At 38.5% G+C, this 24,673-nt stretch overlaps 3 protein-coding genes across 4 annotated transcripts in view; 2 read left to right on the top strand and 1 right to left on the bottom strand.

The window, feature by feature from the left end:
- Nucleotides 1-14,039, bottom strand: part of LOC139478618 (uncharacterized) — a 28,429-nt gene extending 14,390 nt beyond the window's left edge. The window contains exon 1 of the mRNA XM_071261190.1: nucleotides 13,964-14,039. The gene's annotated coding sequence lies outside the window, so the exon portion shown is untranslated. The remainder of the gene's footprint in view (nucleotides 1-13,963) is intronic.
- Nucleotides 25-12,004, top strand: LOC139478598 (uncharacterized). Its single transcript, XM_071261151.1, has 20 exons — nucleotides 25-107; nucleotides 659-791; nucleotides 1,080-1,506; nucleotides 1,932-3,164; nucleotides 3,396-3,523; nucleotides 3,707-3,829; nucleotides 4,393-4,515; nucleotides 4,994-5,071; nucleotides 5,514-5,617; nucleotides 5,917-6,030; nucleotides 6,524-6,607; nucleotides 6,772-6,891; nucleotides 7,062-7,269; nucleotides 7,526-7,672; nucleotides 8,212-8,300; nucleotides 9,561-9,631; nucleotides 9,738-9,820; nucleotides 10,198-10,363; nucleotides 10,703-10,777; nucleotides 11,074-12,004. Coding segments are annotated over exons 2-20 (3,504 nt in total). The 5' UTR covers nucleotides 25-107; nucleotides 659-661; the 3' UTR covers nucleotides 11,075-12,004.
- Nucleotides 13,108-24,026, top strand: LOC139478678 (uncharacterized). Of its 2 annotated transcripts, none has more exons than XM_071261256.1 (22): nucleotides 13,108-13,141; nucleotides 14,385-14,667; nucleotides 14,862-15,336; nucleotides 15,556-15,599; nucleotides 15,721-16,384; nucleotides 16,596-16,651; nucleotides 16,995-17,090; nucleotides 17,223-17,342; nucleotides 17,496-17,618; nucleotides 17,761-17,835; nucleotides 17,947-18,065; nucleotides 18,379-18,483; nucleotides 18,829-18,918; nucleotides 19,208-19,336; nucleotides 19,708-19,939; nucleotides 20,083-20,229; nucleotides 21,092-21,183; nucleotides 21,391-21,464; nucleotides 21,641-21,732; nucleotides 21,919-22,090; nucleotides 22,559-22,632; nucleotides 22,904-24,026. In XM_071261256.1, the coding sequence occupies exons 2-22, from the start codon at nucleotides 14,427-14,429 to the stop codon at nucleotides 22,933-22,935; spliced, it is 3,252 nt and encodes a 1,083-aa protein (XP_071117357.1). In that variant the 5' UTR covers nucleotides 13,108-13,141; nucleotides 14,385-14,426; the 3' UTR covers nucleotides 22,936-24,026. The 2 variants fall into 2 exon arrangements, with proteins under 2 accessions (XP_071117357.1, XP_071117347.1); XM_071261246.1 differs by lacking the exon at nucleotides 13,108-13,141 and adding an exon at nucleotides 13,709-13,857.
- The last annotated feature ends 647 nt before the right edge of the window (nucleotides 24,027-24,673 follow it).

Below are 24,673 nucleotides of genomic sequence, written 5' to 3'. Positions count from 1 at the left end.
CGGTGGCGCTATAAATAGGCTCATTGGAAAAGCCGAAGACATGGCGGCCTGAAGCTGAAGCCAAACAACGGGTGTACGACTAAACGACTGAAGTTTAACTATTGAAGGTAATATCATAAACATATCACCATCTCTACATTGTATGCTCGTCTTAATTATAACAGTTGTATGCTCGTGCTTTTCGAAACCAAACCTCAAATCGCATTTGTCATTGTGGTGTTACTTTCAGTTATGGTAGTCTCGTTACTTTTTCACAAAATACTTGAGTTTTGCATAGTCTGTGAAATAAAAAATATCGTACTAATTCAGTAAAGATTTTAGAGCACGTGTCACCTTTGGTTTTATTGAAATAAACACTGAATGTATATTGATTTTTCCCTCTTGCTTTACCACTGAAAGGGAACTAACTCTTGGGAACGTACTGAGTTGAGAAAGTTATTAACGTACATTGCACTGTTGCATTGACAGCGCCGTAAGAGTTATAAAACACATATAAAACACAAAATGGGATAAACGAAACGTATATTGACGTTTCCTTCACCATATGCATATACAAAAGTCGATCATGATTTATTTTTTCTAAAAGTTTATATATTCAGTAAAGGAAATTGGTGTGCAATAATAGCGACTCACACAAAGGTTGTGGTATATTTTGCAGGCAATGGCAGACATTCACTTACGGAAGTACACAGCGGGAAAAGTTGTTCATTCCCATGACAATCGACAAGTTGTTGATATCATTTTCAATGAAGATTTAGTCAAACGAATTGAAAGTGGTGAAAAACCAGAAGGTAAATATACAGATCAGCGTTCCATATAAGTATACCTTCAGCTTTAAGATAATGCTTAAATGAGGTTGGACCAAGTAAGAATGAATGTATTTGTAAGTGTTCTTTTGATAACATTTTGATGCTGCACGAAAATAGACCGTGTGTAAGAATATGACCCTTCCAAAATAATCACATAAACAAACTATTCTATGCAGGGGTCCCAACAGATCAATGGATGTCTATCAGAAAGGTTTTGGAACGATATAGAGAAATTACTTGTTAAAATGCATCTGACAATATCCATTTCAGAAAAGGAAACCCTTTTGTGGGTTAACTGGGACACTGAAGCCCATGGTAAAACTGTCTTCTCCGGTATTACTCTCTCAACAAAGGATTCTGGTGATGGCGCTGACACTATAGTCAGATTCACACACATCTTGAAATCTTCGAATGGAACCATGTCCCATTTTGTTACGAATATGTTGAAGACGTTTCAGGCAAGGGTGGTGTCAGTGACTCTGCGTCCCGTAACTTTCGTCATGAGACATCCGAGGCGTGAAGACTTTAAGTCTATGTTAAATAATGGCTCCAAATTGAGGCATGTATTCAGGGAACTTATGTCGGAACTACATGCCCCAGGAAAAGTGGATATCAAGATAAAACTACTGACGCATTCGCCGAATCCACCTACGCACGAGGAATGTGATTCACACAAATCATCGTTACAGAGATTGAGGTTTGTCAGTGCATTATATCTGTAAAACCCAGTGAATGAGTGAGTTAGTTTGGTTTAACACTGCTTTGAATAGTATTTTAGTTTTATCACGGCGTGGCAGCTTGATGTTGAAAGAAAGCCCAAATTGATGCGGGTCTGAGACGTTTACCACTTTGGTGAAACCCACGAGCTCCCGTTTTGTTCTGAGAACCCTAGAACTATTATCAAGAGAATCTGGGATTCAAACCCAAGATCATATGTTTTGTGCCACTCCTACGGGACGCAACGCTGGCCAGCAAATTGTTTCGACTTCAACTAGCCGGTTCTCCACCCCCACCCCACCCTTCCCTACTCGTAAAATGCAGTATTGTAATGTGTAATTACTTGTAGAAGCGAATGCTATCAAGTCCACCAACTTGTAATATGTTCTGAATATTATTTTATAGTTCAACCGAGACAGTAACTCATGAAATAGCGGATCCTGGCAATGATATAATTGAGGACAGATTCAGCCTCATTGATCAAGAAGTTGCAAAGCAAAAACAGTGTTTGGAAGATAATATGCAAAAACACAAGCAGCAAAGTGAAGTTTGCCTGGAACTCCTCTCCAAAATTAAACATCATCTTGAATCGCAAGCAAAGGAAGGGCTACTGGTGTCTATTGACGACGACCGATGTGAACCACATAGGGCCACTGAATCGTTTGCTGGTCACCTAAACCAGTCTACAATTCCTACATCAGCAAAGGGTATAGAGTTAGACAAAGTGAAAGCCCAAACACTATCTGAATCAGGTAAACCTGTATCAGATACCCCCGGGTCGAAAGTTACAGGTATTGACGAACCACAGAATCCGACTGAAGGCAATGACATTGAGGAAGATGCAATTGAGGAAGAGATTCCGATACCTATTGAACATAGAACGGTGTCTGCAGGTTCTGATATGACAAACAACGATAAGGAGAAGCAAATTCAAAAAAAGACAGAGCATGCCACAATTGATGTGGAGAAGGACAATATAAGCGAAGGAAAGGAAACCGAAAACACTACTCCCGGAACAGCTGAGGTGCCAGACAGTCGGCCTGTGGGAACGCAAAAGACAACAGCTCTGATTGGAAATATATCGAAAAGTTACAGTCCTCTAAATACAGCTTACGGACATACCACATCAGATGATGGTGTCTTCAAGAAGCCCACTACTCCAAAAACAAACACATCAAATCAACAGACGAAACAGAGTTCACAGATTAACAAACCATATGTCACACAACAGACTTTCCCGAAGAAAGGGGCGAGCTCGAACTCTAAAGACTATTATTCTACCTCTTCCATCTATCCTCCAGAGAGTGGCAATGCATATAGTAGCAATGCAGGTACAGGTTATTACAGCCAAATCAGTGACGCCAGTGCACCTCAAATGTATTATGTCTGCAGATACCAAACGGAGTACAGTCCGAATGACGGGTATTACGTTACCACCAGAGAGACTGATTACACTTTATACAGAGGGGCGGGAGAGGAGAAATGGACAAAATTGGTCCGGTATAGAAAAGATACCCAAGAACCAAGTATCATGGACGATCTGCCCTATAATTTAGTGCCTGTATCTGCCCCAAGATACAGTTATGCACTGCCTGGTTCTTCTGAAAGTTATAGCGACATTGAAAAGCTTTTGGTCAGGTGAGGTTCCTGTTTTTGAATCCTTATTCCGTTACTGTCCTGTAATGTGCCAAACATTAACGAACATACTAATCAAACCACACCATAGCTGCTAGAAGGGAAAATGTAAAACATAACCACCCCTTCAGGTGTAGTAGTGGCAATGGCAATGGTGAGACTGGCTATCATGTTGACTGTCATGTGCATGTATACTCATGTTTTACCACGTGCATCTCTGTAGTATTTCTGTAGGATGGACATGACAGTTTCCAAGGATGAAACCCCAGAAAAGAGTCCAATCTGCACACTGAACTATCTGAGAGAAGTTCTGGGTGATGGGGACTCTATCTGGGAAAGTGCTGAAAAGGTCCTCAAAGAAGGTTTGTATCTATGTCAGCACCTTACTCTAAGTGTTTACAAGTCATTAAACTATTTAACTGTCGACGTTAAGACTAGAAGCTTATCGACGATATTCGGAGTAAAGATTTAAAATACAAGTATTTTTTCTCATGTTCGTTGCTAAAATATTCGTCATGAAAACAAGGTGTTGCTCGATATTGCAGAAACGTGCCCTGTACCGAGAGTACGATGCGCCATGGATACACTTCTTTGTTTGGATTACTCCAGCACGACGTCAAAGGGATCGTTCCATCAGTTGAAAACAACGGCTCTCAGCTTCATCAGTGGTTGGTTCCGTGAATGTTCTAAGCATGTAGTCAGTTGTGATAGAACGTCACTAAGATATATGGAGGCGTTGGGTTAGATTAGTGGTTAAAGCGTTCGCTCGTTACGCCGAACGCTCGGGTTCAATTCCCCATATGATTACAGTGTGAAGCATGCCAGTTACATTTCTGGTGTTTCTCGCCATGATATTGCTGAGATATTGCTTAAAGGGGCCTAAAATCATACTCACTCACTTACTAAGAATTGTAATTGGTAGCTAGATCTCTGTGTTTAAGGTAGGTAGTAGCTAATTACACATTGTTCTAGAGACAGTGAGCGAGTGAGTATGGTTTTACGCCGCTTTAAGCAATGTGTCAGCAATATCACGGTAGAGGACACTAGAAATGGGCTTCACACATTGTACCCGTGTTGGGAATCGAACCAAAATCTTTGGCATGACGAGCGGACACTTTAACCACCAGGCTACCCCACCGACCATGCTCGAGAGAAAACTGCATTGTTATGATATTTCTGTTTTTAAAAGAAAGATATCATATTATGTAATTGCAGAATTATATTTATTTAGGTATTGAAGACATAGCAGAGGAACTTGGTCTGGAGGAAAATATAGCAATAGTTACCCTCGGATCCAGAGCTGAAGTTGTCCATCACTTGTCGAATGACTATGAGAGTCTGAGAGACGCAATAGGTAAATTCCTATCCAAAAGCCAGGAACACCTAAAGTCGTTCACATTTTAATATGGACAATCTAAATGACAAAGCTGTATTTGAACCATGAAGAATGCAAATTGACGAAGTCTTATATTCAGTGAATATGATACTTTACTGAAATGATATAACTGAAATACTGTTCAAAACGGGGTGAAACCCGACGCACTCATTCGCTCACTCGCATTGTTTTTCAGGAGGCTATTCCAGGGCCATTCGTTATTAGCAGAGCTGTGTACCTTAGGCTGACCAGGGTCCGAGATTCGCTCCGATTATGTTCAATACCCGTTTATTTTGAAGTGAATAACGTCGACGCCCAGCGCCAATAGGCCTTTCATCTCACATTAAGAAGCAACGCCTTGATATAACGGACATACTACTCAATTCAAACCTATATTAATCACCACTCACTTTTCATTATTTATTTTGTAAGTTATGGTTCTTTTAATTTTTTGTAGGACAGTTGAAGTGTGGTGTACTTGCTTCAAGAACCTACCTGGAAGGCATTCTCGTTTGTCTAGCAGCACTTACTAAAGGTTATATTTTCGGATGCTCGCATAAATATAATACATCGTAGTTTATATTAGCGTATCATTCATACACGAGACTGATGTTACTGTTTGACGTCGCCTGAAGCGCCATGCTATCCCATGCAAAAAACTAAACATAGGGTTTTCACACCTTTTCAGTCACTTTTTGTTGCCGGTGGAGCAGGGCATGCTTACCTGTTTTTTAATTTCACGAACACCTGGTTATCCATTGATATAATTTTTATCCCCATTTTGACTTTTACGCCTTATGGAATCTGTTTCGGTCAATATTCCCTGTCGTTGAGGTTTTGAATTTACTATCAAGAATATTATTTGATTAAATATAATTTCAATTCCATTATTCCTGTCGAATATCTGTTAATGTTTAAAACAGGGTCAACACTATTCTGAGTAGAACACGAGTACATCTTTATGCTTTCTGCCACAGGTGGAGTGTGCAACTTCGGGGGATTTCTCCGAGTACCCCCACGACTCATTGTCGTAACAGATGGACTTTCGCCAGAAAAGATAAACCAGTGTAGAAGCTCACACGTAAGTATATATACCAAGGATTAATGATAAACTCTGATATTTGTTTGTGTTTGGATTATGTATACTAATACACTTGTACTTGTTTAAAATTTATTGATGAAACAAAAGATAAGCAGAGTCCGTTGAAATACACAGTGTTGTGTATGAGTGATCTTCTACAAGTAGTGTTCATGCAATCAGGCAAATAGTACATAAAATAAATAACGTGAAGAAGTGGTTTATTTTTAGATTGGATAATCCAGATGACACGGATTGCTTCCCAAATAAAATGCTATTTTAAACAACCCAACTTTTTTCAGGACAAAAGACGATTTATGCAGGCACTCCAAGAAATGGGAACCGAATTTGTGAGGAGCAATGTGGTGAATCCCATCCTGATCGTACCTCACGGAAAGCCCAACGTGGTGGTAACGGTACGTAATTACTTTAAACTCAATGTTTTCTCAAAAAGCGATATAATATTGCGTTCATCCTTGATAGTGATTCGTGAACACATGCTGATGAGATAGTCGGAATCGTACAACCGCTCTGCTTTTCACAGATACTTCTTACGTGTGTTTGTTTGTTTGTTTGTTTGTTTGATTGTTTCTCGTCTGTTGTTTAACTCCACATTCAGCAATATTCCAACTATATGACGGATGTCTGTAAATAATCGAGTCTGGACTAGACAATCCAGTGATTGACATCATGAGCATCGATCTTCGCAATCGGGATACGATGACAGGCATCCACCAAGTCATCAAGTCTGACCATCCGATCCAGTTAGTCGCCTAAAGACCAATTCTAACCCGGATCTTCACGGTAGATTTCTTATGATTAAGGAATAGGTTTGTCGCTTTTATGTATCTATCTATCCATCCTGGATCATAGTGTTTATGTGTCCAACTATCTTATTGTACGTTGCAGGATTACCTAATGTCTATGGTGAAGCTCTGCAAAGGAGAGATTGTGCATGACATAAAAAACGCATGCAATCATCAAAGAATTCAGGTACACCTTTTCTCTCTATCAACTACAAAACAAAAATAAATTATAAATCACACTCATTGTTTTCAAGACACATGCGCCACCTTAATGTTGCGATCAACCGTATGTTCAGTAAGCTGTGAGGTTAGGGAAGTGGGAACATAGATTAATTATATATTTTGTTGTAGAAATTGTGCGCCCAAATTATCCGTTATGTGAGAAGTCAATGCGGACTGAAGACGGGCACGGCGGCAAATATAGACATCATCATTGACTCCCTATCTGCAGACTTCACTACGACGGAAAAGGTGCACCATATCCTAATGATTCCTGTATTATCTAAATTCCCATAATGCTAAAAGACGTACGTGCAAACAGACACGGTATATGTATTGACTGACGAATCTGATTCCATCTGCAGCTAGAAGTTTCAAGATATGTAAAGATTATGAATAGAGTGTACGTTTGTGCCTTGTAGAACAAAATAGCATCTATCGTAAGAGACATGCTGGATTTGGAGGAAAAGGATGCAGGAGACACAACCCTGTTCGACAACATACACGAGAACACAGGTTGCCATGGTCTTCCACCGCTAGGTACAAGAGTAGCCAGGGGACCTGACTGGAAGTGGGCAAACGAAGACACAGACTGTGCCGGAACTGTCATTAATCATGGACCTGAATACGGTTTGTAGGTTTCAAAAGTCAGTGGCATGCAAAGTATATTGATCTTTTAGTCAGAAATGCTATTCATAAATATAAAACGTCAACCCCAGAGAACCGCCGAAACAGATTTCATTAAGGTAAAAGAAAAACAGCAGTTAAAATTATTTGAATGGATCACGGAAAATCAGTGTTGACGTCAGATGCGTAAGCATTGTTAGGAATCTGTTAGGAATACACGTACTTTGTTGCTTACAAGACCGTTATTACTTTTTACCAGGAATGTTGTGGGTGTTATGGGACAACACACTGAGTAACACCTACAGGTACGGTTACTACGGCAGCTACGATGTGTGGCCAGTGGAGGACCAACCCAGATTGCTGGATGAAGATGGGGTCATTGACATCGGCGTTCAGGTTGAAAGAGGTGATATACTATGATCATTTGGTCAGTTTCAAATCTCATTTGTTTTTGTTTGTTTGTTGTTTAACGCCGCACTCACCAATATTCAAGCTATATGAGGGCGGTCTGTAAATAATCGAGCCCGGACCAGACAATCCAGTGATTGACCTCTTGAGCATCGATCTACGTAATTGGGATACGATGACATGCATCAACCAAATCAGCGAGCCTGAACACCCGATCGCCTCTTACGACAAGCATAGTCGCCTTTTACGGCAAGCATGGGTTACTTAAGACCTATTCTAACCCGAATCTTCACGGGTCTCTCATGTGTGTGTGAGTATTGTTTTACGCCGCTTTAAACAATATCACGGCACGGGACACCAGAAATGGGCTTCACACACTGTACCCATGTCAGGAATCGAACCCGGGTCTTCGGCGTGACGAGCGAATGCTTTAACCACTAGGCTACCCGACCGCCCCTCTCTTGTGTGAACTACATAAGCAGTTAGACATGAAAAAAACATGATAGTTAACCCAGTTTATAATGTATTTATTTTCAGGTCCTGATTGGCAAGAAAGCTACTCTGATCAGGATGGTGGACCAAGGCAGTATGGAACTGTCATTAGAAAGAGAGGTGGTCGCGTTATGGTACGTGTGTGTTTGTGTTTGTGGTGGTGTTGGTGTTGTTGTTGTTGTTGTTGGTGGTGGTGGTGTGTGTATGTGTGTGTGTGTGTGTGTGTGTGTGTGTGTGTGTGTGTATGTTTGTGCTTTTAGTGGTATGTTGAAATAGCTAAACAACTATTCGACTTTATTGTAAATGTTGAAGTCCTGAAAGAGATCTCCAGAAAAGCCATAAAACATCATACCATTGCGTAAATGATAAGTTGCTGTGGAGCAACACCAACACACTGTAATGGGCATTGTTTAGAAGAAGCACGATCCTATGGAAGGGTTTCAGTGCCACAGTAAAAAAGGTATCATCTACGTAGATGAAAGTATAATCAACATAGCTGATAGTATTATCTACGTAGATGATAAATAAAAATTAGACTTTGGCACCAATACGCTTCCATACTGATTCATATTCACGTTTACCTCTTGAACCTAATTCATGAGAAATCATGAGAATCAACATATTTGAGTGATTTCTCCGGCTTTAACAATGTTATGGTTTATATATAATTTCGCTAAAATATTGTATAATGGCCTATAGTTTGTTTGTAGTTTGGAGAACATGTTGGGCTCTCCTCTCTTTATTACGGTTGTAAGAGAGTGTAGCGTGTGTCATTCCCCAGTAACTTCTACACATTGAAATAAAGATTTACTTTGTGCACTGCTTAGATAGTACCCCAATAAAGACATGTCAAGGTAGGAGGTCAAACAAATCGGTGATTATTACTTAATCCAGACATTGTATAAAACTGACCCGGAACTAGTGTCGATTACTCGATAAAATATTGTCACCTAAGTCGATAATTTGATAGCAGATGATACTTTCTTCCGCGTAGATTATTATGTTATGTACGTAGAGGAAAGCATCATCTGCGCAGATTGTGGTATCATCTTCGTAGATGTTAGCATCCTCTACGTAGATGATATTGTTTTTAGACTGTGGCGCTACGCTTCAATACGATCCGTTTTGTATTTCATTTATTTTCATTCCCCTTTGATAGTGGTGCTGTTCATGTTCAAGGTAAAAAGAGAATTGTAATTTAATTACCCGAATTGTGAAAACCCTGGAAAATCCCCCACCATCAAACGTAAGAAATTACGGTTGTTTTCCGACATTAAACTTCTGAATCTCTCCCCAGGAATGCATCATTTCATTTCAATGTTTTATACCTAAAAGCTGATATTGAAACTACCGTTGGGTAATATCTTTTGTTTAACATATTTTTATATTCACAGGTAATTTGGAAGAACGGAGAGATACATGAATATAGATTTGGTGAATATGGGAAGTATGATTTAACAGCTCGGTGAGTGTTTGTTAACAGTTAAATACAACATATTGTAAACTCTTTTGTCAACAATGATATTGGCAACGATTATAACCTTATACATCCATTACTTCATTGTGTTTAGAGACCCTCTTGAGTTGATGCTGGATTCGAAGCCAAATAAACCAGATGGTGAGAAGTCGACAGTGAAGCTCGATAAGCAGTCATGTAGGTACAGTTAAACATTACATACTGCATACTTTCAGTGTACAGATCGTGAGTGATCATCGTGTATGCTGAATCATTGACTCATGTCACTACACTCTTAGATACACAACTAATCTCGCTATGAACAATAAATTTATATGACACACAAATGAGAATTATGGAGGCGAAGATGGGATTCGAACCTGCGATCAGTTGGTCCCGTGTCCGCAAAATACGACTCTTATGGCTACTAGGCATAACGTTATGAAGTGTAATGAAATCATTGATGTAGATAATCACCATGCCAATGTCTCCCGCTGCTATTGTGGGCCCTACTCATTTATAGCTTGACTAAGAACAATGTATGTGTCTATCACAGTATCGTTGACATTTTTCAGACGAAAAAGACAAACATGTATCCGGTAAAGGATCTTCCTACACATGGCAGTGGTTGGATCCTCAAGGTGTTTGGCAGGCCTATTCACATGCAAACTGTGACAAACTGTCACAGACATATTCCAAGCGTCCAGATGGGTCATGCTTGGTGCAAAAGAATGGAAAGAGGTAAACTAGAGACTTACGACAGAGATATGGTTGATAGTAAAAAAGAAAAAATATTAATCAGAATATCGGATTCGGAAATTAGTAATAACTAGAAATTTATTTAATTGACATCATACTGTAATATACCCACTATCTTCTGACGTACATCTTTGGGATGAATGACTGATAGGCCAGTGATATTTACCTGTTCACAAAATGCGCTGATGTCTACATTGTGTCTTGTTCTACGGATAAGTAAGATAGACTATGCATTTAATCATGGGAAATGATACTTCAATGTCACTTCATATGTTCCTCTTACCTATCTAAAATAAGATACATGTCACTGTTTTTTCATAGCTTCAGAGTGTCGTTCAAAAATCAAACGGAGAAATCTATTGATGATCAGAAAATCACACAAGTAAGGATGACATGGTGAGTATATTGAATATTCGATAATATATTATATTCGTAGTTCGAATACGTCATTCAGTCCCGCTATAATTACTTGTTATTACGGCATTCAAACGTGCCATTAGACATTAAAATGAATACAGTATTCTTTCTTTATCAAACATAATTGATTTCCTAATCATTAGATATACAAATATAAAGCTTCATATATATGTTTGCGACATTAATTATATAACAAATTATGATTGATTTCGGTAACAAATGTGTGTTACGGTGTGACAAGCCTTTATTTCAAAATAAGTTATGTGTCCTTTCAGATGCATTGGAAATCACTGCAACTAGTCCTTCAGGAAATCGAAGCTTACCTGGGATAGTATTTACTGTTAGTGTCATTGCACAGGATCAGCGAAGGCACACGGATTACTGAGTGTGAGGGAAAGGCTGTGCAGTGAGAACAGACATTAATTATGGAAAACCATTTACCATGAGACATTTGTCAGTTTCTGCTGGCACAATATATATATTAATAATTATTTTTCAAACAAGGAAGAATATATATATATACATGCGTGTGTGTGTGACGTGCGTGTATTTGTGCGTGTGTGTGTCACGATATGTTTCTGTATGTGTGCGTGTGTGAAAGCGTGTATATCTATCTATCTGTCTGTCTGTCTGTCTGTCTGTCTATCTATCTATCTATCTATCTGTCTATCTATCTATCTATCTGTCTATCTATCTATGTGTGCGTGCGTACTTGCGTGCGTGTGTGATATACATGAACATCACATGTGCGTCAAATGTCTACTGTAGCTTTATCTGATATATTCGCCATCCTGCCAACTATACTTTCCCATAGTGTACATACTTTCGTCTTCCTACATACGGCCGTCTCCATGGTTTGGTGGATGAAACGTCTGCCCCGAGAGCGGAAGGTCATGTCACAAGACGAGTCAGTAGAGTGTGTCTGAGAAGGGTGTTGAAATACGGCATGGCATCTCTGTTGGCTAGCACCATACAACTGGCATAGGTTGCGACTAGAACACAGAGCTACACACACACGTGTGCATGCACCTCGCGATATGACTTAAATAAAACTTGTAAAATATTGTCATGTCATATTAATTGCTATTGCGTGTTTCGTTTATGACGTTTGTACTTCTACCATATTTGATTTTATTTCGCCCAATTATTGAATTAGTGATTTTGTAAACACAAGATGAATGCGAGATAATAAAGTTGAAATTTTTCTCTTTTATTTTGAGTATTACTTCCTTCTGGATTGGTGACTGTATTTGACAAATGCTACATTATTTTAATATTTTATATTATTCCATGTTGCAACCAACTAATGTTACACAACATAGATATTTACGAATCAAGTAGGTCGAGTTGTGAAACACCTTATTGAAATCAAGCAACAGCCTCGTACCATGGTAAGCTGTTTGATAGCTGACACGTGTGCAGTGACACGTATGCACCTAAACACGCCATTACCTCATGTATATACCCCTACCTGTCCTTACACAAATGATTCACGGTAGAGTAGCCAGGGTAAGATAACATACTTGAAGTTTTGGATATGTCACTTATGTACCGCTTGGATTAGACATTGTCACTATTGTTCGCCGAGCTGTTTGATTAAATGTGACAGGGCATGCTTACCCTTTTAGCGAACACCTGGTGTCATCACTGATTTGATGGTCCATTCATATAACCTTCACATAACCTTTTTTGCACAAATGGAATCTGTTTCGGTTGATAATCTAGATTGGTTATTTATTCACTTTTATTGACAATATTTATTTGATATGGCGGGTCGCCTTTGCTTGCTAATACAGCTGTATAGATACCGCTACCGCCTCACTACATACATAGGAGTGAAATAACACTAGTTCAGCTATGTAACTTCGAATCCGCTTCATGTAGGACGCTACCCCGACCGTATAAAGCATCCGGGACAAGCGGATTCGTGACTCGTGCCCTTATCGTGGCCATTGTTCCGTTTAAGCTCAAACTGGCATAGCTAAAAGAATTGTCAACTCGTTGCATAATTATTCACGTATATTTCCCATATATCATATATATTCCAGATGCTATTTAAAACACATCGGGACTTAAGGTATTATACAGTATGACTGAACACATTTTACTATATATTGGGTATATTTTTAGATGCAAAACATATGTAAAATAAGAGATTTTTCACGAGGGATTCTGTGACAAAAGTATTTGAAGTCATACGCGCATTTTGACTGGTTTGTCGTATTTTCGCACATAACATTCATCGATAGGGGGATTAGTCTTCTTGCAGGTTACGGAAAGGGGCGAGGGGTGACGACCGTGAATGAAGGGTAGAAGTCTTTCCCACGTTACCCAAGAGCACAGGTATGATGCTAGCAATACGAAGATCTATCAAGGGCAATTGTAGGATTCGAACCAACGGTTTCCGGGTTTTGTGACGCTTAAGCGACGCAACGTTTCACAACTGTGTCCTGCTTATCCCACTTCCCCCGACCCCTTACACAATATAATCCCGAAGTGTGTATAGCGATTAACAGTCAATACTCTGGTGCATTGTTATAAGGAAAGACATTGTACATGCTAGTATCACATGCTAGTATCACATGCTAGAACGTATGCATTTCAACTCCAAAAGAATACACCACGTATAAGTCAAGATAACCTTTAATTCAAAGTATTACAAATATTTTGTAAATGTTCATATTATGTGCAATGTAAAAGGCATGCTTGTATATGCTACATTGTTGCCAACAGCGATAGTAATCGGTCAGCCAATTCGAGAACCATGTATGTAAACACAATGTCAGACCCATAGTGTTACTACTAGAGCAGAGCCGAACCGGCAATTCCCGAGGAAAAGCTATTTCGTGTCCGGCTTCGTCATGTGATTATGCCCCAGGTCACCATGACATTACGTCCCTGCACGACACACTGATGATCCCTGGGAAGTCGAGGATAATAATAGCAGGATCCGTGTTATCGCTGACCTGGGTTGTTGTATGCCACTTCATGTCTAAAATTAGCACCTGTCGGAAAATACGTCCAAAACAGAAACTACAGTGACCCTCGAACATGACCGTGTGAGTACTAGTACTGTGCTTGGTTTAACTGAGTTGTATCATGTCAAATTATCCATGTTAGAAACATAGAATCATAATGATGTTAAGAATTAATCGCAGTAGGTACCTGTAATTGTTCACTGTTAACTTATGTCCGTGATAGCTTCACCACGTATGTTCATGTAATTTCTCTCATGAATGTGTAACACATAAAGGGACACAACTCGGGATGTCTTGTGAGTGCAATGCAGAGACCAACTTGTAAATGTATGTTTCGTGAACAACTTTCCCGGCTGTGGCAAAACGTCTCTCATGTATGCATTTACGTAAGGACTCGCAAATCAATACAGCCAATGAAGTAGCAATTGATTCATACTTATAAATCCTTAACCTGTATTGTATTTATTTGTCTGTTCGTAGTATTGTTCTGAGTTAACGTGCATTATGGTTCTTACAAATGCATCTTATATTATTCTGTTTGTAAAAAAAGAAGAACCCTGACGAGAACTATTAAGTTTTCTTATGTCTATATTATCTGATTTCGGTAGCATATTCTGAATGATCACCTCAGAGCCAGTGCAAGTTGAAGTATGGACGCAAGCAAGAAACCTGACTCGGAGAAGAATGAGCGGGAGCATAAGCAGCGGCTGCAGGAGATGACGGAGATGGGTCACATAACTAGTCGTGACACATGGGATCCTGACGGGACTCTGGTATTCAATGAAATAAAAGGATCCAGATCGTTGACCTTAAGTGAAGATTTTCAGACTGTGCAGATTTCTCTCGATGAAAGTGTAATGCAACAACTACGAGATGGAAGAACTACTAATGGTAATACCAAGCATTAAATATACATTTTGTTTCTAATTCTTTGCCTGGCAATCTAAGAAGAAATCTAATAAATGAACAGAGTAGTGTACATTCACATTCTAGTTGTTATAAAGTGATGTTGAGACAGTGTAGATACACTACAGTGTACACCCTTTCCATTGAAATCCTACGTTAAGAGATGGATATATTTTCAGATGATCAAACTGTCATCACGCTGGAATGGGATGAACATCCGCAAGAGAATACATTTGCTTATACTGCTGAGATATGCCTTCACGAGGAACGGGGGGATTATTTCATCAACGTTATCCTTGGGATGTGTGAAAATAGATTCACAACACTAAGAAGACTTGCAACGAAATTATTCAAAGAATATCAAATTAAAATAACAGGAGTACGAAGTCAACCGTTTGGTTTAGAACTAGTTCATTATAGTCTAGACGGCTTTGATAATTTAGCATCTCGAGTTGGTGAGCTCAAAAATGTTTTAAAGGGTGTATTTTCGGAATGCACTAAAACGAATATCTCACTTGATCTCACTCTGCACACGCATGACAATGAACAGGGTTTCCAAGCGGAAGAGATGGAATATACTATGACCATATATGGATCGGAAACTGAGAGTGAAGATGTGCCTGTCATGATTTTGTCAGAGGAAGAGGACATAAAGTAGGTCACAATATGTCTCTTTTGTATTTTACCCAGACTGCATTAATGTCCTGTTCATACTGATGTTGCAAATTGCCTGTTCACTCAAACTCTACATCTCTTTGTACTCCCTTATTGCACGTGTTTTTCGTGATAACAGCATAGTATCAAATAAACGCAAAACGTTGAAGTAATGGCATCGACGTTGCTTTCATTCATGCTTTACTTTTGTTCCAACAGGTCGACATTGGGAGAACCTGAGAAACTGGACACTTCATACAACGGTAACATCACTCATAACCTGCACTGTGGTATATAAAAACTAACCATTTAAACGTGTAACTTTCTGATTTTTTCAAACGTGATAGACTTCAGTTGACATTGACAGGAGTATTCTGCTTTCAGACTCTGAGATTGATGTTCGTTTCGGCTCACTGGAGGAAGACATACAGCGTCAAAAGGTCGATGTTAGAAAACGGTTTGACGAGCAGAAGGCCTTTAATGAAGAACTAAAGCAGTCTGTGAAGCAGCTGGCACTGTCTGTTCAGCACTTAGTTGACAAAAACCACAATGGAATTGGTATTGGTATCTCTGACGAAACTGGAGGATCCCACCAAGAGACGCTGGTTTTTCTACATGACACTAAGGCAGAATATGGTAATGACAATGTCATAAACGTAGGCGTTCAGCAGCATGAAGAGGACATGGGATGTGAAGAAGAGCATATGCTTGGTTCATTTGAAGTAACCTCGGGGATGGACAAGCCCAAACTAGATAACACTTTGTTACCGTCCCTGACGTCGGAACTGTCTCATGATGATAACTGCTTTTCTGACGAGGAGGAACCTACACAGAGTCATGCAAACTATTCCTTATCGAGTGAAGTGAAGGACTTGCACCTCGAACGCCAGTCTGTCCTGAAATCAACACTGTCGCCTGGGAAGGATGCTGAACAAGAAAATCCCCCATCAGTTGTCCAGTCTGTTCTCGAGTCATCCATCTCTTCAAGCAGTAAAACTTGCTCGGAATCCCAGTCACTGGATAGTCACTCTGAAAATCCACCTGCGAGGTAAGGTACCGTGCACATATTCAATATAGGTTCAGTGTAGCATCATCTTGAAAGTAATTATCTTTACAAAACAACAACACGGTTATTGCTTCTGAAAATGTTTTCGACTAAGGACAATATATTTTGTCATGTAATTTGATTAATTGGTTCATTTTATGTTCAATGTTCCAGTGTGTTTTATTCTAATGTTGTGAACGTTTTGTCGAGCCAGTTTACCTGTGGAGGCTTTATCACTGCATTCATCAGTACTAGAAGGCTGCACTGGGGGTAAGTGATATCTCTTTTATTCTTGTGACCATTTACACGCTACACGCGTGAATCCCGAGTCAAGCCTTTACTTAACAGATTCCATTTGGCGTAAAAAGGCAAAATAGACAGGAAAATCATATGAATGAAAATAAGTGATGACATCAGGTGTTCGAATCAATGGTAAACATGACCTGCCCTACCTGTAACACTCGCCACCCACGCAAACACTATCACAACACCCTTACAATTCTCCCATTGGTAAGTGGTTCTATTTCATGTTCACTAAGATAATTTGTAAATAATATTTTAAAAAAGCAATAGACCGATGTTACCATCAATTTAAATACTTTTAAATTCTAAGGTCGGGCGCGGCATTTCCTCAGTCGCTATGGTGTTCAGGGAGCGTCAGCTGGTGTCCGAAGACTAGTGGCCACTGTGGAATCTGCAATGAAGGACGGTAGGCTGACATCTTTTAAAATACAAAGTACTGCAAAACCACTTACCTGTCTTATTCACAAATTCATTCAACAATGTGACAGTTTATGATATTTCTGTATAGCTATAATGTTTGTATGGTTTTCGTACATAGATGTTCCAATGCCCCCAACTGCCAGAGGCCTGAATACCATCCTGTGTCTAGACACGTCGGCCACAATGAAACAGAGCGGATTTAAAAAGATGAAGGAAACTGCATTTAGTTTCATAAACGGTGAGTAATCATTATACGGAATATTCAGTGCACATACTATATTGTAGCATCAAGGTAACTGCCTCAAAACAACGCTTCATCTTAATGGTTTACATAGCTCAATATATTGTCCCTTTTTGTAATGAAACCTTCATTCTCTATTTTTATGAGCAGGAGTGGAAGATGCTGCCGCCGATTATGAGATGGAGGAGAACATTGCTATCGTGTCATGTGGGGGGCCCGCCCGCATTGTCCATCATCTCAGTAATGACTACTCAAGCCTGAGAAGTGTCATAGGTTAGTCAGTATCTATGCAGTTAAAAAGACGATCTATACAGTGTTTGATTCATTCACTTTTTCATATCATTAAAGCATGAAATTATGTTGTGAACATTCAGTGACCTCACAGTTAATACGAACATGGTATTTACTTTTCCAGACAACCTACAACTTGGTGGATGCTCCTGGATGTTTGAAACTCTTCTAGTTTGCCTTTGTGCCATTCTGGGAAGAGGTAGGTACTTTAACTTTTGTTTTAACACCATTAAATCGTTTATGATAAAATGTTACAAATTGACAAGAACAGTGCATGTTAAACTCTCTAGAAACCATATAATATATACAGGTGGTGATCTAGACATCATGGGGGTCAATCGTGTTCAACCGAGAGTAATCGTCATTACGGATGGAAGTACAGCTGATGAGCTTGGAAGGACCGAACACGATGAGAATATGGAAAGTGATGTGAGTCTCTTACCTCAAGGAGTACTAACAGTTACTTCATGTTGCCAGCAAATCCATTTTAGTACGACCAGTGAGACTGATGGCAATATTTTCATGTATGCCTTTCAGGAGTAACATAAACATGTGCATTGTATGTAAACATAATATTCAAGAAGTATTTATGCAGCACAATTCTTGTTGTCATTGTAAAAGGCATTGCTCAGCAGCGATTTCGTATAGGTAAAGAAAGGGTTTTGTCGCTTTTAAATATACCTTGGTAATTTGTTGATGGAATATCGAAACATGATAACAAAACATATCTAAATTTCCATAGGAAGAAGTTCGAGTTATCAGGTTGATCGAAGAATTCGGAAAAAGGAAAAATGAGACAGCATTCCCCAATTCTTTCGTCTGGGTTCCTATTGGCAATGGGAACAGGGTATAGTTACCGTATATTTATTTTACCTTATACAATGATTATTCAACGAGGGAACATTTAACAAATGTAAACTGAATCAGTGTCGGTTTTCATCCCAAAAAGAAACTTTATGAAGTAAAGGTAAAATCGTGATAAATATTATGTAAATGGACACTATATCACTATGTATCGACAGCATACAAGTAAATGTAATAAAAAATAATTTACCACAATACTTTCCCCTTTGAATAAATTTCAAACACGAAGAACTTGCTAAAAAAGTTAATAATTTGTTTCACGAAACAACAGTCATGTTTCCTTTTTATGAGGAAACTATTTAATTTAGGTATTACATGTCAATTACAGGATTTTCTAGAAACCTTAGGACACATGGATAACGGTACGCTGGTAGACCGTGAAGATGTTGGTGAACTTTGCAAGTACCAGCGTATTCAGGTATTTCTTAAAGTACAAGTTGATGTTTTGTTATATAATATTCCAAAAGCCCCCTACAATTAAACTCGTCGTTAAATGGTTGAAAACATACCAATGTTTTGATACATTTTATAAACTGTATACTTATAACTTTGTAGCTTAACATTAGTTGCAGGCAATATCCAGTATTGTTTCAATGAAGCAAACTGTTTGTTGAAGTTTATGTGTAGATATATTTATAGGTATAACGGGTAGTACTACTCATCAGACAGTTAAATTAAAAAACGATTAATGCCTGACATATTTGCAGAATATTATTGGACAATCCTATATGGTCATCAAGAAAAAGATGATTTCTGAGGACGAAACTGAAGTCGATACCGATGACATCATTGCCATTGTGGACGGAATAGACAATGAGTTGGACACTGATGACAAGGTTTGTTTGACGAACTATTTTAGAAATAAGACATTTTCATTTTAACATGCATGCAACATCTCATGATCGTACATGTACATACATGTTACCTGTGAAGATCCGGGGTTGAACAGGTCTTCATCAACCCATGCTCGCCCTAAAAGGCGACTATATCTGTCGTAAGAGGCGACTAACGGGATCGCGTGGTCAGGCTCAATGACTTGGGTGATGCATGTCATTGTATGCCAGTTGCGTAGAACGATGCTCATTATGTCAATCACTGGATTGTCTGGTCGATTATTTACAGACCGACATCATATAACTGAGTGCGGCTTTCAACAACAGACAAGCAAACAAAAGGTACATGCATACGTACTCTACTTTTTTTTCAGGGAACTGTCGTTACTGCTATTGAAAAAAAGATCGATGAGAGACTTGAGAGACTAGCCCTTTCTTCAGAGAATCTCACCCAAAATTTTCGAAATGTGGTAGAATTCAAAGATGAGAGCCTACCCCGGCTTGGGTCTAGAGTTGTCCGAGGTCCACAGTGGAAATGGGGTAACCAGGATTCGGGTGGTCCGGGGACAGTCATCAACCACACCGAGGGGGACGACGAGGACAAAAGTGAAGTTTATCTCTGCCATAATGTGTACAATGAAATGAATTCCATTTTAATGTTAACTTAATGACAAATCATGGTAAAAATATCAATACCAATCGTACCTCATTCGATATTTGAAAGTTGCGATATATCTTTGTTGTAACAGAGCTGGTGTGGGTTGCATGGGACAAAGGCAGTTGTCAGCAATACAGATATGGTTATCAAAACGCAAGGGATCTTACCCTAGTACACGACCAACCAAGGGTAACCGCATCGGGACTGATGATAGAGATCGGATGTGAGGTTTCAAGAGGTGAAGAAATGTATTTTTTGTTTGATGAAATGGAAACAATACCCATGTACATCCCTATCTTGAACGTTGATATGACATCACTAGTTAAACATTTAACCTGAAAAGAAACGCCATTTTAAAATATTTTAATATAACTTAATAATAAGTTTACACGACGCACGGCTTTGTCACTGGACAAGAGGCCTGTCGCATGACCGCGAAACAGACGCTCGTGGCACATTTTTTGACGTTATACATAAACACATGCTTATAATACAGTTGGAGTAAAAAATATTTAGCAGATATTTACTATTATTATGGAAGTGGTTTTGTAGTTTTTACTTGCCGACACATACGTAGTGTGGTTTCACTGTAGCAAATTCTGTTCTTGAAATGACATTGACACTGACGGACTACTTTCACATCCCTGGCAATTCTCCAGCACAAATACATACGGTGTAGAGAAGCATTGTTTCTGGTCATTCAGAAACTGTAATCTTGAACTCGGCGTTTTTGCGTGCATTGGATAAAGTCAGAGTGTTTGACGGCATGTCGTGATCGAGTAGCCTCCTATGACACATCCTTGTGAACAAAACGAAGAAATGGATACTTTGAAAGCTCTTACGTTCGTACAGTTTGGTCCTTACTCTATGAGTAAGTGTGGTTTTACGCCGATTTACATACATACATACATACATACATACATACATACATACATACATACATACATACATACATATCAGGTCATTACAAGCAATTTTATTGATGACAACTGTGTTTTTCACTGCTGCCGTTGAGTAAAGTAATACGTATGCATGAACCAATATGTATACCAGAAAACTGCTGCCCGGCCGGTATTCTCATGTCCAATGTCTGTTGTCAGGTCCAGACTGGAGGGACAAGTATTCTGACCAGGATGGAGGCAAGGGGGGCTTCGGGGTTGTCATCCGCAAAAACAACCGGGGCAAAGTTAAGGTAACAGTTGTTAAAGGAATTGTTGTACATAAATTTACGGAAAGTTTAAATATATGATAGTTGAAATATTTCAATATATATATATATATATATATATATATATATATATATATATATATATATATATGTATAGTACTGGTTTTTATGTTTTATTCATTACAGATTAGTAACATGGTATAATTATATATCAAAAAATAATTTATGTAGGTCCGGTGGAATCGAAACGGTCACATCAACGAATACAGATTCGGGAAGAATGACAAGTTGGATCTGGCTCTCAGGTATATTAAGACGTCATATGTTTAGATTGGCAGCTTCTCAAACAAAATTCGGCATCGGTTCATATTTTCAATTTAGTATAAGACTGATATAACGCGCTTATTCCCATGAATGTGTTGACACAATTCACACATATCTTGCACACTAATACTACATCTGCTTCCATCCATGAAACCAGAGATCCGGCGGATTGCTTACTGGAGCTGACGCAGACAGAAATGACTTCCCATGAATCCGATGCTGCCCCCCAACAACATTTGCAAGACGGCGGTAAATGCTTCATTTCCATAACCATTTATGTATATGGATATTTTGCAGACTGATATCTACATAACACTAGTATTATATTCACGAAGTAAACATCTCCATCCTGTATTTATTGAAGCTTTGTCACAGCCATATTGCTTTGGGGGACATTTCTAATATCAATGACAGACTGTTTCATCTCTTTAACAGCTATTGCAGGGGCACCCAGTGTGGAGCAATCAGATGCGACGCAGTTGGTGTGGCAGTGGGAGGCTGGGGTAGATGAATGGCGACTGTATGGAGATCGAGAGATCATGAAACTGGAGAAGGAATATCAGAGGCGCCCTACAGGATCATGTGTTATACAGAGAGACAACACAAGGTAATGATCAGGATACTGGTAAAAAATTCTATTCATAAGATGTATGTATGTTGTGAAAGAATGTATTGAAATACAAATCTGAAAACAATTACTACGTTTCGGGACAAAACAATTTGCCAGATATTGCAGGCTATTGGTATAGATGCATGTTCCTAAGATTTATGAGTGTTGTCACAACATGTGTCGAAAAGCAGACCTAAAAACATTTAATGAGGTTCGGAGAAACCTATTTACCAGTTATTAGCAGATAGTATACTGGTACTGTGTTATGGCCGGCAATGAGCTTTTCGTGTCTACAGCGTCAGACGAAATTATATAACAAATAATTTGTCTAGTATTGAATACAGTGTATGTATAATCAATCAGTAATGTCTTTTCTCGATTTAATATAGAAAACAACTAAGCTAATATTTATCATGTTGTTAACAGTAAGGGTTTGCAATGTCAATGCTAATAAATATGGTACAGTTTCAGAGTACTCTTCAAAGACTATCAAGAAAAAAGTATCGATGGCAGCTCGAAGCGAAGAGTGCGAAGAATACGTGAGTGGTTGCGCCGTTTCATGAAAGAATCGTTACTAAGCTTCAGTGTCTTGTTAATAAATGATACCTACTAGATTTTCACACTGACATTTAACTCTGAAATTGCCAATTTTATGTTTTTGGCAAATTTACATTGAGAGGTTCAATGTTTTATGAGTCGGACACCTACGGACCGCAACAATTGATATATATCAACTTTGGAAAGGTAAAGAAATTTTAGGAGAGTAATCGTAAATAACCTCAGACGATAATTCTTTGGCTTCTTTTGCAGGTGTGAGTAAGACCGACCTGGGAGATGTGTAGATCATGCTGCCTTACTCATTGGACTCAAGAATATATTTCAGTGTTTTTATAAAAGTATTAATTCTTATTTAGTACTCATTGAACCATGTACATTTTAATATCAATTTATGTATTTGTCATGTCATTAATAATTAAAATGATGAGATTATGACTATATTAAAGCGTGATGATCATGTAAATATAGGTTATTATAAGCATGAAAACTTTATGAATTCAATCAAAATAGTCATTTAGATATGTCTCTTGAGAACTGCAATTAACAAATCACTAAGACGTTGGTGGTGAATATTGATCCCCAAATCTGTCTAGATAGAATTGTGAATCAACTTATTTCCTGATGTGTGACACAATTAGCTGATCTTTATCGTCATTGAAGTAGTGTCACTTTGCTAGTACATGAAGGACAACAGACAATGTTATAGATGTGGATCAGGTTGTCGTCCAGTGTCTGGAATGTTGTTGTCATGACATATCGTACAGAACCCACAGTATCCACACTGAAATAGAACCAAAGACGTTTTCTTGTAAAAATATCATTCATCCGTATATGACGCATATGCTCTCACGGTCAGAAAAATGTGCTGTAGTAATTCCCGGGCGATATCTGTTTAGTGGTTATTAGTGGCAATACAATATCATGAAGTCTAATAATTCTAAAAAACATGCAAGGTTTGATATTTAGTTGATCTCCTCACAACATTTGTAATGACATACAAACTTGTGAGCAACAAAATAACTGTTATCACACACACCTATGACTGTGGGTTGGTATTCCGCTTCGCCTCTATAATGTTTCTAGGTGTGTCAGCACCATACCCGTGTTCCCGGGTTTCTCCAAAGTGGTACCACCTTAAGCAGACACGTCTGGATATAACTGGAATATTGTTTAAAAAGGCTTTAACTTACTCACTCACTCACTCTTCATTATCTCATTATGGACGTTCTTACATGGCATTTGAAGCAAATTGAGACATTTTTTAATATTCTTGCTTACTGAGTCATAAATATATACCTACTGTAGAACTCTTATAAGATAGTTGTTGTCAGCAGGTATACCATGTATATATGGAAGTATTTCTTTGACTGATATGAGAAATGTTTATCCAAAATAAATATAGTTTAATTGTTGAAGTGCGTTTTTTTGTGTGTGTAGCATAGTAAAACACAGTGTATTCGAGGGAAACAATTACTTAGACTACATACCTGTAAGTAGGTAAGGAGGTAATGGTAAGAATGCAAAACTCTACGGCAAGCGAACCTTACGTCTACTTATAGATCTTGAAACCACCTCGGGGGTGGACATTATCTAACTTGAATAAAGCAATATGTATTATTCAATACAGTTGTAATGATAGATTACCTAGAAAAGGTTATAATATAATGTGATTATATGAAAAACATGGAATCCGCAATTTGGTTTATGATGTAAAGTCGTTATTAAATGAATGCGGCTGTGGGTATTTTTGACATAATCGATGTGTACCTAACAATCCAAATTCGTTTGTAGTATCTATACGCCAAAGACTCAAGGGTATTTACTTACAAAAATGGTCACCAAAATTTTAAGTTCAGAAAAATGCAATTATTACAAGTTTTGTAAGACAACTATTTCCCCAGAATACTATTTGTTTGATATCAATTTTAAAAGGTTTAGAATAAGTTGAACACAGTTTAAATGCAACTCTCATAGACATAGGCTCGAAGTAGGCAGACATAGAAACAGAACAGAGCCAGAGAA

This window comes from Haliotis cracherodii, unplaced genomic scaffold, assembly GCF_022045235.1.
Source record: "Haliotis cracherodii isolate W230 unplaced genomic scaffold, xgHalCrac1.p SCAF_1, whole genome shotgun sequence".
In the NCBI taxonomy this organism is placed as follows: domain Eukaryota; kingdom Metazoa; phylum Mollusca; class Gastropoda; order Lepetellida; family Haliotidae; genus Haliotis; species Haliotis cracherodii.
This window is presented reverse-complemented; position numbering and strand designations above follow the sequence as displayed.